Below are 15,827 nucleotides of genomic sequence, written 5' to 3'. Positions count from 1 at the left end.
CTATTTAACTGTTTTTTGGAAAACAACCTTGGCAGACGTTATGCTAAACCTCTAGGTATGGCCTTGTAGTGCCTCTGTGTGACAGTCATACCAGATGAAAATAATGGTGTTATATAAAGAACACGGTTCTTCCTGTGACACAGTAACGACATATTAAAGCAGATGACAGAAGAAAGACGACTAACGAGGAGGCTCTTCACAACCTACGGTACTTTAGAGGATTAACATTCTGAAATCTCAACATACAAAACAAATCAACCAGCAGGGCTAAGGTGATCTGTTTGTGTTTACGGGATGTTTCATATTTACAAGAACAAAGAGAGAACTGTATTGAGTCCACACAGTTAAACTAACGAAATCAAAACTCTCTTTCCTCCCCTTGCCTCCCTATTCCAGTCATGGTGGTCCTCCTCCCACATGATGGATAACATGATGGTACTGATCAGTACTGCAGTGCCCTGAACAGGGTTCACAGAAAGCTTGTCATCTGAAAGCATGAAAGCATGTTATCATAATTCCAGCAATGCATCATGTTTCAGTGATGGTTTACCAAGTATGAAGAATTTCAAATTTAGACCCATTCCATCAACTGTTGGTTTTCCAACCCAAAACACCATTGATGACCTAAATAAACTATTTTGGTTCAACACGGAGACAATGAAAAACCCTACCAGCGCTAACCAGACATCTGATGCACAAGGACATATAGTAGAGACAACTCTTTATCATCATTATGCTTCTAATCTGTTCGTTGAGGTTGATCATGTCAGCCTTTTGTGATGACTGACTTCACTAATAGAATTGTCACCAATTTCCCGAGTAAATTAAAAGGCCATATCTAGCCAATCTATCTGTAAGCTATCTATAATGTTAGGCAACTATCAGTCCACAACAAACAGACATAACATTTTCTTTGATTGAACAACATGGTGCCATGCAGCTAACTGTGGGGTGAAGTCACAGGTTGAGCTTTGTAGAAGTCACTGGGTAAATTTAGCTATTTGAACTAATTCACTTTTAAACTGTTTGATCAATTCTGGATCAATTCAGCTGTTGAGATGTGGCCCTCTACTCTAGTTTGTGGTAGAATGTTCAGAAAACAACAGAACTGGTTTGACAGCTCAGACTAGGGTCTTCTTCATTGCGGCAGTTGCTCAAGCTAAATAATAAAAAAGACATAATTCTCAAAGTAAAGAGCTGAATTATTTACAAGCAGCAGCTTTAAGGCTGCTGTGGTTCAGTTATTTTGGGGTCATGTTTCTCTGTTAAAGAACACTAAAGTTACCCAAAAGACCCTTTTTATACCTTGTATAACATGATCCAATATCATCCAGTCACAGGCTTTTGCATTTATGTCCGCATTGCCCTCATACAATTCACATTTTAATGGCAGGCTGACATGAGGCCTAAAATGTAGTGGTGAAAAAAAAAAAAAAACTTCCAGAGCCAGTTGCTCTGCCCCCTCCCCTACTTAACCTTTACCATAACCTTAACTAGATCCTAATTTAAAGGAGAAGGCTGGTCATTTTCTATATTTACAGTATTTTAAGCAGTCCTCATACAAAGACTACAAGCAATAATGATTTGCCTCTACTCATGATTAATGTCCATCAATCTGTCACTCCTGGATCAGCTTGTTCCTCTGTATTTTAGACCTCTATTGTTGTTCAAAAACCACTAAAATACTCCAGTGAAACACATCGCTACACTGGTTGACATGTTTCCTCTGTATAAAACATCAGACCCTGAATTTTTTTTTATTTTTATGCCGCCCCAAAGGCTCAAAACAGCCTTAACTTTTTATAGCACCTGAAGTTACCAAGGGTCAAGGGCCCATGCACGAGATCTCTGGACATTCTTAACAAATACAGTATAAGGGTGTTTTGTGTTGTAATGAGAAAACGTATCACAATACTGTTAAAAGAGAAAACAACCAGCTTTATCCTTTAAGCTCTAAAGTATCATTTTGGTTTACTTCAACAAAAATCTGACTGCTTGCATTTCTTGACCTGTCAAAAATGTTTTTAATGACACCAGCTCCCACACCTCACCTATTAACTTGGTGAGTATAATGTTATAAATGCAGACAGAAATATTGGCCAGAACTACAAATTAAGACAAAAACTGTAATAAAATGTAATTATTCTTAAACCAAAAAGTGCTGTTCCTAAATCAGCCCCTTGAGGAAACAAGAAAGAGTGATCTCACTGGACAAAAATGTCCTCAGTGTGAATGTTTGAAGCTCAGATTGGTTCTCACCAGGATGGTGGTGCAGGAACACTCAACACACTACCATTACACTGACTCAGCCTATTAATACGCACGTCCTGAAATAAGCTCGAGCCACAGCACCAAACTGAGCTCCCCTTTCTGGGAGAGCAGCAACTCTGTCATTATAGAGAGAAGGGAAACACAGGAGGTCTAAACATCTGCTCTACTGTGTGTGTGTGTGTGTGTGTGTGTGTGCGTGCAATGTCAGTCTGTGTCTGTGTCATTGTTTCATGTTGCTTAGTCGCACTGCTTTTTCTAGCTCAAACTGGCGGTGGTCGACTCGCTCCAAGAAGTTCTTCCGCTCCACAAACCTAAACACACACACACACACACACACACACACACACACACACACACACACACACAGGGAAAACATTACACCTTTTTATCAACACAAGTACACATGAAAATATGACTAAGTGTAGAGAAGCAGCATGCTCATCACACCTTTGCTGTTCTGTAGTTGTGAGGACACTCACTGACATAATGCATTCCCTAGTCTCTTACTCTAACCTTAAAGATGGACTTCACAGATTTTCTATAACATTTTAATAATTGTAAAATTGTTAGTATAGCTAAATCACATGTATCTTACCTCCCTCCATGCTTCCTGTGCACCTTATTGATCTCCTGCAAGAAGGTTTGTTTGCCAGATGATGCAACACATCATCTTGTGTCACCCAGCTGATTCTTGTACAAGAATCAGCTGGGTGACAGGTGTTCTACAGTTAATAAAACCTTGTGGAAAATCTGCAAAGTTCATTTTTTAATCATCACAATAAATGACTGAGCCTAACCTAAACCAGACTTTAAATTGAACCCAGTCTTAATCCTCAAACCGCAGTCTGAAGGTGTGTGAGAAAGTCAAAGACCTGTAAAAATGTCCTCACAACAATGGCATGAAAACAAATATGTCCACACAACCAGAGACAGTACACACACACACACTCCTTCCACTTCAGCACAGGAAGTAGTCACACAGCTTTTCCGGCTGTGTGTAGTGTGGAAGTACATGTTGTGGCTGAGTGTTTCTAAATGAGCTCCCATCCTTATGTTTGGCTAGACGTTAGTGCACATTAACTATGACGGGAGGGTCAGGGTGTTTATGTGCTTGTGTGTCTGTGGCACAGAATGACAGTGATGGAGAGTGCATGTAGCAGAGAGTCATGTTATGTCCCTGGAGTGGCCAGTCTTCCAGATCAGAGTGTGAACCTGGCTTGTGTGTTTCCCTCGAGTCTGGACACATCTGGGCAAATGACATATTTTACTGATTTCTGAAGTGAAAAGAAGTAAATCCAAATTGTACAGCAGGGAGACAGTGAGAATGGGCCTTTTTTTAAAGTTACTTATTGCTTTATGAATTTTAAGAAGTACAAAAGTAGTGGAAAGTATTTCCGATGGGAAATACTCGTGTTTCTCTCTATGAAGCTACAAAGCTTCTTCCTTCTCTCCTGCCTCCTCCTGTCAGACCGACACCTTTTTAAAACGTCTTGTACTGCAGTCTCTTGGAACTCATCAGCCAAAATACACAGCGATTCCAAATACTGTGATAAGGTAAAATTGGCTGATATTGAATAGAATCTAGTATAAATATCACACCTCAGTATATTAATAAGATCTATCTCAACAAAAATGACACACAATAACTACTACTATTGATAACGGCAGACAGAATTGACATTCTAAGTGTAGCACAGCTAAATGCTGAAGTCTGGTTGCTGTGTTAGTGTTTGCAGCTAAAATAAAGCAAGCCGCTAAAAGTGCTACTGATTTTGTCGAGTTTCAACCTAATGATATGGCTGTGTTCATATTACAGGCCCAGTTGGTCAGTTTGAGTTTTAAGGCAGATCCGGTCTTTATGTGTTGATGGTTTGATTTGTGAACACGGCTGAAGTCTTCAACTGGAACCACCAACAGATGGAACTGAAATTTGAGCTACGTGCACACAAGAATATCATCATCATTTGTGTGACAGTCAAATCACACAGTTCCCTCAAAAAGTGCTGGGTTACGAAATCTTCCTTCCACTTTGGCCTGATCACAAGCTTCTCCATCCCGGTCTCTCCACAGACCTCCGCCACTGTTGATGCTCTCCTCCGTGTTTATTTATTTACCAGTCTGTGAGGACCCAGAACTGAATGCTGATAACAGGTGACAGGCGCAGAGGAGTGAGATGCTTAAAAAAAACACTAATTCCGATCTGACCGTTCTGACAATAGGTGCAGAGATCAGATATCAATCAGATCTAGAAGCACATATGGAAGCGGCTGAAATCTGATGTGAAAAAATATGATTTGGTTTGTTCACGCTTGTATGAAAAGACCAGATCTGAGTCACCTGGAGGGGCCACGTCAGAGTGTAAACTGACCACAACCTATAGTTCTGTAAGACAACAGTCATTTTTGTTGTCAAACTCTCCCTGAACTGCAGCACCACATCTACTCTTACCCCTCTTTGCCTCTGTTGTGAATGGCCAACTCCTCTGAGATCCCCTCCTCCGATTTAAAGGCATCCCAGTCCATCTTAGACTTTTCCAGTGTGCTCATCTTCTGTTTTTTCCCCCCAATACGACTCAGGATGCTCGACATCCCTGCTGGTCGCTTGGCGCTGCGAACACATGAGAGGGAACTTTTGGGTGACATCCTAGAGACACACACTTAAGGTGACAAACTACTGTAGCAGAAGCACATTTCTGTTCTTTGTGGCACATGATGGATATTGCTAATGTTTCTGTGCAGAGCCTGGTCTTCTCAATCAAAATTACTGCATGAATAAAACAAAATAGATTATTCTAATGTACATAGCACCAACGACTCACATCACTTACTGCCCCAAGTGACAAATGGATTCATCACATTGAACAGGCATGAAAACCTGGAATTATACTTTGTGTAAGACAGAGACATGTTTCAGCATCAGCTCCTTCAGGAACAAGCCACCTTCATTGTAGGACTGTTCACAGCAGACACAGACTGCAAAGTTCAGAGGGTTTATGAAACAGTATGAGCTGCACACAGTACGCAATACATTTGTTGACAATGTCCGAAGTCACAGTGCAACCCTCAGAGCTACTTTTATTTGTGTTGGTGTACCTCTGTCTCTTGTCGTAGCAGGTGTGTTACAACTGCTGGGTGATGCTTTGTTTCAACTGGAGAAATTCAGAAGTAGCTGCAACAGCCACCGGACATTACCAACAAGTGAAAGAACTCTAATGATTAGCTGTGCACATAAGCTATAATGCAGGGGTTAAGGCCAGCTTTTGACTGTTAAAAAGCACCACCTTAACAAATAAATGAGAAAAACAAAATAACATATTCAGTGTACGTATTTAATCTATTTGGGGTCATATTTCCTCACCACACACTTGGGAGCCGTTACTGCTGCAGGTGTGTCTCCCACATCACTTTTTTCATTTCAAAATCCAATCCATTGTGTGCGACTGCACCTGAGAAAACATTGGCTGGCTAGCTAGCTAGCTAACAGCAGTAAAACATGTCACCTCCTGATGATGTAGGAGTGGGGTTGTGCTATTCAAATATAACTAGTCATTGAAATCATGCATATTACTTTATTTTTGAATTTATGTGAATTTTTGAGACCATTTAGTAAATACCTAGCTTTGTAAATTACTCTAACAATAATAATAATAATCTAACCCATTGCGGCACTACTCCATGGCCCACTGGTTGAGAGTGGCTTCTATAATGGTTGAGCACAGATTGCCCATACGCACAGCTACTATAACCTTCTTGTTATTGCTGGTATTTTTCTTCATCCCCCTTATATAACCTGTACATGCCACAATCAATCAAACCCAGGTTTTTCATCCAATTCTGCTCTCAGTCTATCTTAAGTACTTCACCATACACAGCCATGATAACTCCTGAGGGGCTCCTGCTTCAAGTGTGCATCCTAAACTCTGTCATTGTGCAGACTGAGTCTTCCTTCCTGTCCATGAATAGACCAATAACTTCAGTGCAAGCTTACGTTCCAGCCACAGCTGAGTCTTTTCATCTATACTCTATAAATCCGCATTCCTCTTGGCACATGAATTACTGAATAACCTCAATAACCAGCAGAACTGCTCAAGCCATTTTGCACCAAACTGCAGAGACATTTTGCTGTCGCCTTCAGTGAGACTAACATTTTCATTTTATAGTGAAATCATTTGTAACATCACAAAATAAAGAATATTTTTTATTAAGGCTCAAAGAAAACAGGTTGTACGTTTTTAAACCAAGTCAGTGATATTATGAACATGTTATTTTTTGAGCAGTGTACAGCCAAACTCTTAAATGTGAAGTCTGAACTTCTTATAGGTTTATTCTTATATGCTCATGTAACACGACTCTTCCCTGCGGTTGGAGCAGTAGAGATGTAAAAATATATTTAGACTCAATGTAGAGCTAAAACATTACGTTAAAGTTTGACATTCTGTAAAATGTAATTATTCATTTTCTTTGTGAAAATAAGAGAAAAAGTTGACGATATCAATCTTATGTCTGTGTGTTAACTTTGGAATCAGGACACAGTTCACATAGCTCAGCATACAGACTGCAAGCACGAGAACAGATAGCCTGGCTCTGTGCAAAGCTCTAAAGTACACCTACTCTGTTATTTATAATGTGTATCATGCATAAAAAGAAATGTAAACATGAAACCCATTCACCAAGGCTTTGGTTTTGGTGTTTGCACAGTTAGGCCTTTTCCACTGTAGGAACCTACTGAGCCTTAACAAATGTATACACACTGTCACAGGTTCTGCTTTTGTTTCCGCTGCCTTGAACACTATCTGGTTCAGAAAACACCACGAGAGATTCAAATGGGCTAACGTAGACACTATGAATAACTACTTTTGATTTGGCTACTAAAATGACTTTGCTACAATGGCATAACAACTAGATCATGTGATATTAGTCAATTAGTGTCAAGGCAGTTTGACTTTTAAGACATTACAGAAATCAAATACTGCCCCCTTCTTAAGGTTAAAAACAACCTGCTTTTATTTTGAAAGTAAAAGGAGGCTTCAAACTACGCGATTAAGGTGATGTTTTGGGTTCACACTCAGGGGATTCAACACTTTGAGGGACAACGGTTTTGATCACCATGAGTGTGTTCACAGTTCTGTCTTCTCTCATTCTCAAATCTGATCCTGCTCCTTTAAATCCTCTTAAATAATATGAGAATGAGACATTTTGGGGAGGTGACAGTGGTGAGTTGGGTAGAGCAGTCGTCTCCCAACCAGAAGGTTGAAGTTTGAATCTCAGTGCCGGCAGTCCACGTGTCAAAGTGTCCTTGGGCAAGACACTGAATGCCCCTGTTGCCCCTGATGGTTAGAGCCATCGGTTGAGGTGGCGCCGCAGATGGTTGCCTTGGTTCTGTACTGGAAACAAATTCCTTGTGTGTAACATACTTGGCCAATAAAGGTGATTATCCTTATACATGTTTGCATCACAACATTTAAAAAGCTCAAGTGATCATTTCACTATAAGAAACACATTTTGGAACACTGACAGGAGGGTATGCTGCTCTAGTTTCTCTTTTCATTTGACAGCAAAGCTTTACCAAAACCTACTGGCACTATTTACTCTGTAAATCAGAGACCCCTCTGTTCTGTAGTAAACACGCTACTGTTATGTTACATAACAACTATACTGTCATCTCCATCTGCAACAAACACCGACTTCACAGTCTCTAACAATGTGCGTACACAAGGTTAATGAGCGCTCTTTCCTGTTGTGCTGGGTGTTCCTTCTTCACTCACGCACAAAACACTTCAGGGGATGTCACACTGGCTTCCATTAATTTCCTGGAGATTTACCTAAACTTAACCATAAGCACTACTTAGCTGTTCCTAACTGAGCCTAAACTTAAACCACATCATCGCTGAAAAATTTGATTATTTATGTTTTTGGGAAAGTGCTTTGTCCCCACACTACTGGTAATACCAGCTCCCTTCACCACAGACAGGCAGACACACTTGTACTTCTGTTTTGTGAGGACACTTGCTGACATATGGACATAATGCATTCCCTAGCCCCCTACCTTAACCATCAGGACTAAATGCCTAACTCTAACCCTTCCCCCAACCCTAACCTAATCCTAATTCTAACCTGAACCCTAAAGCCAATTCTTAACCCTCAAAAAAGTTTCAGGAAGTGAGAACTAAGGACTAAGATAAACAGGAAACAGTTTGTGTACTTCCTGTTCTTACTGCCTATTGATAGTTGATTTCCTGTTTCCTGTCTTAGATTTCAAGCGGTAAGATGTGCACATCCCAAATAATTTATTGCTGAGGCAGCAAAACAGCATTAGACATAGGGAAAATCACACACATGAAACACATAAAAAGAAAAATTCAAGTGCATGGATGTCTGAATGACAGCCCATGTACAAAGTTAGTTGCCCTTGTGAAGGCCCCCCCTGCCTCCTGGCTGCTGCTGCTGTTGCTCTGTGTTTGCAGGGGCAGGAATCCAGCTTCTGGGCCCAGTGTACCCTACGCCTGCTCAGGTCCAGAGCAGCTGCCAGTGTTGGGCTCTCCCCTGCCCAGGCACCACGGTGTGTGGTGTCCTGAGTTTCCTGTTGATTTGTTTTATAGCACAACACTCATGCAGCACATTGTCTCATCCACTCCCTACACTACTGACTTCACAAACCTTCCCTAAATATCTAATCTGCACAGTTCTCTATGTTGTTTGAAAAAACAAATTAATTTCTCTTGTATTCCTCGTGCATGTGTCACTCATTTCTGCCACAGTCTTAGAGACAGGCTGTGACACCCTGTAAACTGTCATCAGACACAAGGGCCACTTTTGCTGGACTGCAGCTTGTCTATGGGTGTTGTGGTAACACCAAGACATGTGGGTTGCACCGCAACATGGCTATGTGTGAAGGTGTGTGTACCTGGGGCCAGGACCAGGTGGCTGGCTGGGCGATGAGCTGTTTTCTTCATCTTCATTCTCCTCCTGCTCGGTGTTCTGGCTCTTCAGATAATTTCTAGCTTCTCTGGAGTCTGCTGATACCTCTTTATTCATCCTGACAGAGGGAGACATACACACAGTATGCTAAACTCTGTATGAAAAACAAAAGCAGATAGGATACCGTCTACAGCATGTCTATGGAGCAGTCTGCTAATATATGGTAATGATCTGGTCAAAAACACATTTAGCAGTAAACACAGAAAACCTCTTAGCAAATGGAAACAGGTCAAAAAACATTCTGAAAGAAGATACTATGATTAGTTAACTGGATTTGCGGTACATTTTTATCTTCTCCAACAACATGATAACTGGTTTGACTAATGACCATTTTGTCCTCACAGGGCTCCTTTTCATGTGTGACTGTTGCAGTGTTATGTTCCAAGCATGACTTTATGTTCACAGGGAAAGGTCTGTGTATCGCAACAACAGTAGATGCACCGAATGCACTTCAGTATCACACTCTCAGTGTTTTGACATAAAGGCTTAATAGTTTGAAAAAGATGAGTTAGAGATACAAAATTCATGTGTACACACACACACACACACACACACACAACCCCAAAAGTTGGGACATACAGTGGGGCAAATAAGTATTTGATACACTGCCGATTTTTCACGTTTTCCCACTTACAGAGAACGGACAGTTCTGTAATTTTCATCGTAGGTACACCTCAAATGTGAGAGACAGAATCTACAAAAAATTCCAGTAAATCATTGTTAGATTTTTAAATAATTTATAATTTAACAGCAAGCCACATTTAGCAATTGTCAGGATGTGCAAATGTAAAGTACAATATGCACTGTAACAACTGAATATTTGGAATATTAGTAGTAATATGTGATAAAAATACAGAAGTAATCTAAACAGACACTAAAGTAAGTGTTGTCACTGTTGATTCAAATGATTCACAGACCACTGCCCCTTGTAATGACTAGTACACAGCTATGTAGTAAAGTGCACCATGTTGTATGGATTTACTGATTTTGACATAGTAACCTGTGCACTGGAAAAACTGCACAGTAATTGGTGTCTCTGTAGCAACTGTGTGGACTGAACTGTGTCCATGTTTAACAAGGTTATGAGCTTTTTTTCAACTGGTAAGTTTTTACTCCTCAGACAATTATTGCCATTTTCATGCTTGAAAATGTTTATCAGAGCTTCAGATTATTTACTTTCAAAACAGCATGGTGAGGCAGTGATTAGCACGGTCACCTCGCAGCAAGAAGCTTCTGGGTTCGAGCCCCTGCCAACCCAGGGCCTTTCTGTCTGGAGTTTGCATGTTCTCCCTGTGCCTGTGTGGGTTCTCTCTGGGTACTCTGGCTTCCCACAGTCCAGAGACAGGCAGCTTAGGTTGACTGGAGACTCTAAATTGCCCCTAGGAGAGTGTGTGTGTGGTTGTTTGTCTCCAAGTGTCAGCCCTGTGATAGACTGGCGACCTAGTCCAGGGTGGACCCCGCCTCTCACCCAATGTCAGCTGGGACTGGTTCCCCATGACCCTCTTCAGTATAAATAAAATAGATCATTTTTCTAAACAGTCTGTAATGCTGTGTAATATATTATGAAAACAATAAATAAAGATTGACTGTCAAACAGAGAAATATCTTATTTACAGACTCCTCCTTAGACGTCTGATGTGAAATAGTTAGCAGAGGCTAAAGGGCCAGCTGTCACCACACGTCCACCTTGAATAAACAATATCCACTGTATCTTTAGCTCTCATGATGGTGATGAAGGAGGTGAAGTGACCTCTGTGTACCTGGTATAGCAAACAACAGAACATTTTCCATGGTTAGCTGTACCATGTCCTGTTCTCAGTCTGCTGAAGCAAGGCAGTAATGGCAGATGGAGAAGCAGTTTTTCCCGGCGGTGTTATCGTGGGTGTTACAAAGTGATCTGGAGGTGGTCTATCTCCCCTATATACACAGAACGAACTCTGAATGGCGTTTGAGAGCACATTTCTACAAACGAGGAATAAGAGAAAGAGAGGGAGGGCAGGGACTTCTCTCACCTTTGGTCTGCGTCTACATGCGCTGGAGAGTCATCTGACGGTGTTAATATGATCAAGAAGTGGATTTTGCATAACAGGACACCTTTAATGATTTAGCTCCAGCACATTCCAACGCTGTTTAATGTGCACTTTCCCTTACAAATAAATCAATACAAATAAACCACACTTTTTATCCACAAGGCATTTTAAAAGATGTATCGACACATATTTAATCTACACAGCTGCACAGTTGATTCTGCTTTTAAAATTTGTCTTCAAGTACCTGTTAAATCAGGATGTAGAACCTCTACACGCATGCTGTATAGGGACACACACAGTCTAAACGTGTCTCATTGTGCAGTTAAATAAGAGGGCTATAAACCACTGGTTCCACCGGGCACTTCCACACGACTACTTGCATCCATCATGGTGTGGCTGCAAGACGTTCCCTGTTATGTATGCTCATTATATGCACCCATAATTACACAGAGTACACATCTCTGTAGATGAGAGACCAGCATTTTGAACAAGCAAGTCTAGTTTCACAAAAAAGAAAGATACTGTATGTGTTCCAAAACGAATATAATAAAAAGACATAACAGCAGCTACAGGTGATGGATGTCTGGACACTATTTGAAATAGTGTAGTGTTTCCAGCTAATAACCAAATGATCAGACATCACACGTTGCCAAAATGACAGAGTGACTGAGATGCAGAGAAGTTAAAGACATGAAGATCTGATGTACAGACAGGTGACAAAGTGAGTGGTCTCTTCCAGGATGACAATACACCCATCACCAGGGGAGAGTGAATGGTTTGGCAAGTATGAAAATGATGTGAATCACATGCTGTGGCCTTCACAGTTACCAGACCTGAGCCCAGTCGTACACCTTGCTACAGAGAGCCTGGTCCACTTTTTTTAAGCAATTCTGATTTTAAATATTAGAGTATTAGAAATTAAGCATGTATATACTGTTTACTCAACCAGACTGAATTTCTCTGTGTGTGTGTGTGGCGCCCCCTAATGGTCAATGTGAAAATGGTTCCATATTTCATTTGAGATAATTAGCATCAACATCTTCTATACACACTATATGAATTTAAATTAATGTTGTGAGCTATGAGGAGTGCAGTGAATTAATTAAGAAGGATGATATTAAGAGAAAGTCATGGACTCCAGACAGCACAAAGACATGTTCCGATTAACTGGAAGGTTTATCTAATCCATTATGCTATATTTTAGTCTTGCAACATAAGCTTTATTGAGATGTTTTTAACCAAATCAACGTTTCAGAACCATACCTAATTTCTTCTCCAGCGAAGTCAAAAACTTTAGTGATGGTGACTTTAGCAGGTTCTGATGCTTTGGTTTCTGTCCTCAAAGGTGCAACCTTAAATACAGAACAAGACAAAAACAAAAGTCCTTCAGTTTGATAACTGAATGCTCTCATGAACTGGGCTTTAATTGTTAAATCCACCTGGTAAGGCTTCTCAAGTCTGAGACTTTCCTTTCCCTCAAGTGTTTATGTTTTAAAACATGATATCATCTTAAGGCCAATTCAAGCATATTTACCTTCTGTGTGGTACTTGACTGTGAGGTGGGTGTGGAGTCTTTGGATCTGGATCCAACATCAGACAGGAAACTCGCCCAGAGGTCATCTGACTTTTTCTTCAGTCTTGCTTCATCTTCCTCCTCTACTTGAGCGGGTTTTCCTTCCTCTTCCTCTCGTAGCTGGACCTCTTCTGCTCTGCCTCCACCCTTCACCTCCATCTCTACTTTCAGTACTCTTTTCTTCCTTTTTCTGTAAAAAATTTTTAAGGATTCCAGTTAATAAAAGTCATCATCACTGGCATCATCTCCTTTTACAGGGTGCCATTTCAGTAGTGGAATCAGCATTTGATCACAGCTAATTTACAAAAATGTCTCATTTGTTCATAATTAGGCTTTGAGTGGCATCTGAACCACAATGGGCATTGATTACAAAGTGTATTATCAAGTCCAGTACTTAATCTGAATTCATTCTATTGAGACTAGGGCTGTCAAACTTAATGCAATAACACATTAGCACAAATTCCTTTTAACACCACAAATGTTTTTGACACCTTGTAGTTCGGAAAATCAGGAAGTAATACAGCAGCAGAAATAGATAAAGAAAATTGTCTTTTGAACAGCAAGTTCTTCTTCAAGGCCCTGTCAGATGTTCTCTTGACAAGACCACAGTTATTTGCATTTACCGTTAGTGTGAACTGATTTACCACTGGAGTATGACAAATCTCAAAGTCAAAGTATTAACATCAAAACATCTTAAAGTACTAAAAGTACTCGTTATGTAGAATGGCACATTTTACATTCCTGTACATCATATTTTGTATCGTCTTATAATTACTGATGTATTGTTGTCTACAACATATTTAATGTTGACGCTGGTAAAGGTGGAGCTAGTTTTAACTAGTTTATATGCATTTAATGTGAATTACTGCTGGGTAGCTTGTGAACTTTCCACCATAGAGCCATGAGATGTAATTATACTGTATTTCTGTATTAATCTGGTTATAAAAAGTAACTAGTTACTGCAGTTCTAAAATAACTGTAGTGGAGTACAAAGTAAAATATCCATCCATTATCTATTCCGCTTATCCTGAAGAGGGTCATGGGTCGCTGGAGCCAATCCTGACTGACATTAGGCGAGAGGTGGGGTCCACCCTGGACTAGGTCACCAGTCTACCACAGGGCTGACACTTGGAGACAAACAACCACACACACACTCACTCCTAGGGGCAATTTAGAATCACCAGTCAACCTAAGCTGCAGGTCTTTGGAATGTGGGAGGAAGAGAGAACCCACGCAGGCACAGGGAGAACATGCAGACTCCACACAGAAAGGCCCTGGGTCGGCCGGGGCTCAAATCTGGAACCTTCTTGCTGCGAGGTGACAGTGCTAACCACTGCACCACCATGCCACACAAACTAAAATATTTGCCTCTAAAATGCAGTAAAGTTAAAGTATGAAGTAACAGAAAATGAAAATACTCAAATACCTCAAAATTGTACTTAAGTACAGTACTTGAGTAAATGTACTTAGTTACTTTCTACCAGTGTTTAGAACTGGGTTTAAAAGAAAATGTGATTAATTTGCAATTAATCATGAGTTAACTGTACATAATCATGTTATTATGCAGGGCTCAAAGTGGAGAGATTCAGTGCGTCTTAACTCTACATCTGGACTTCACAGCCTTGTCCCATCTATGACCTTATTTGTAGATCGCTAAATTGTTATGAGTTCTAAAGCTGTTATGGGAATTTGAGTATGAACATGCAGGGAGCTCCGAATTCATTGTACACATGTAGTAATCAGGGCTGGGAAGAAAATAAATTTTCCAATTACTCGCTATTTTTTGGAACAATTCATTCAACAATTCAATTACTAATTCTTGAAATCCAGACACCGATATCTGCATTTGCACATTTTCTCAGTAAAATGTACAAATGTGCAAAATGTTCTGTATATCAAACTGCACATCTGCTGGGATTAAAGGAAAACCAAAAGCTGCAGGTAGGGCACAGGAGTGGTGATATAGTGCACCACTGTGCAGCTCTGATGCACAAACGGGGTCTAAAAAAAGTCATCGTTAGGAAACCTTACCTACTGACCTCAAAGGTGTGGAGGAAAAAAAAAAGAGTAGCATTCAATGAAAAACCAACTGTTATTTTGCTTTGGACCTGTGTGGCAAAAGGAAGCATTGCACAGACAAAGGGAAGAATGGATTCCACTAAGTGGAGGCTAATTCTGGTTGCAAATGTGCACATGTAGCAATTCAAGACAGTCAAAGTGAAAAGAGACTGGCCTCTACAACAGGACAGTGGATCCCAAGCAGAACTCTAAATCTACCATGAACTACTTCAAGACACAAGATGAAGCTTTTGAAAAGGGCCTTGCAGCTCCCTGACTTGAACATCACAGAAGATTTGTGGATAAGTCTTAAACATGCTGTGTGTGCAAGGTAGTCTATAATATATCGGAGCTTAAAGTGATTTGTGGGAAATGTTGATGGAAAGTCCTAAAACTCTTAGTGGGCTACAAAAGGTGCTTGCAAGCTGATGTTTGCATTTACTTCTTTTCAGTGCAAAAAACTACATACAACTGTATTTGACATCAAAAGAGTATTAAAAATACCAACATATCAGAAATCACACATATACAGGTGCATCTCAATAAATTAGAATATCATGGAAAGGTCCATTTATTTCAGTAATTCAACTCAAATAGTGAAACTCGTGTATTATATAAATTCAGTACACACAGACTGAAGTAGTTTAAGTCGTTGGGTCTTTTAATTGTGATGATTTTGGCCCACATTTAACAAAAACCCACCAAATCACTATCTCAATAAATTAGAATATGGTGACATGCCACTCAGCTAGTCAACTCAAAACACCTGCAAAGGTGTCCTGAGCCTTCAAAATGGTCACTCAGTTTGGCTCACTAGGCTACACAATCAGGGGGAAGACTGCTGATCTGACAGTTGTCCAGAAGACAATCATCAACACCCTTCACAAGGAGGGTAAGCCACAAACATTCATTGCCAAA

The 15,827-nt window shown here is 40.3% G+C and overlaps 1 protein-coding gene across 2 annotated transcripts in view; it reads right to left on the bottom strand.

The window, feature by feature from the left end:
• Nucleotides 1-991: 991 nt before the first annotated feature.
• Nucleotides 992-15,827, bottom strand: part of cfdp1 (craniofacial development protein 1) — a 17,624-nt gene continuing 2,788 nt past the window's right edge. Inside the window, exons 3-7 of one of the 2 annotated variants that reach the window (XM_020612730.1) lie at nucleotides 12,813-13,041; nucleotides 12,542-12,630; nucleotides 9,175-9,306; nucleotides 4,720-4,878; nucleotides 992-2,582 (exon numbers count right to left, since the gene is read on the bottom strand). In XM_020612730.1, coding sequence (XP_020468386.1) covers nucleotides 2,492-2,582; nucleotides 4,720-4,878; nucleotides 9,175-9,306; nucleotides 12,542-12,630; nucleotides 12,813-13,041 — 700 coding nt within the window. In that variant the 3' untranslated portion in view covers nucleotides 992-2,491. Of the gene's footprint in view, nucleotides 2,583-4,719; nucleotides 4,879-8,532; nucleotides 8,851-9,174; nucleotides 9,307-12,541; nucleotides 12,631-12,812; nucleotides 13,042-15,827 lie in introns of those variants that run through there. The other variant, XM_020612731.1, reaches the window with a different exon arrangement.

The sequence above is a fragment of the Monopterus albus genome, unplaced genomic scaffold (assembly GCF_001952655.1).
Source record: "Monopterus albus unplaced genomic scaffold, M_albus_1.0 scaffold127.1, whole genome shotgun sequence".
NCBI classification, from domain to species: Eukaryota; Metazoa; Chordata; class Actinopteri; order Synbranchiformes; family Synbranchidae; genus Monopterus; species Monopterus albus.
This window is presented reverse-complemented; position numbering and strand designations above follow the sequence as displayed.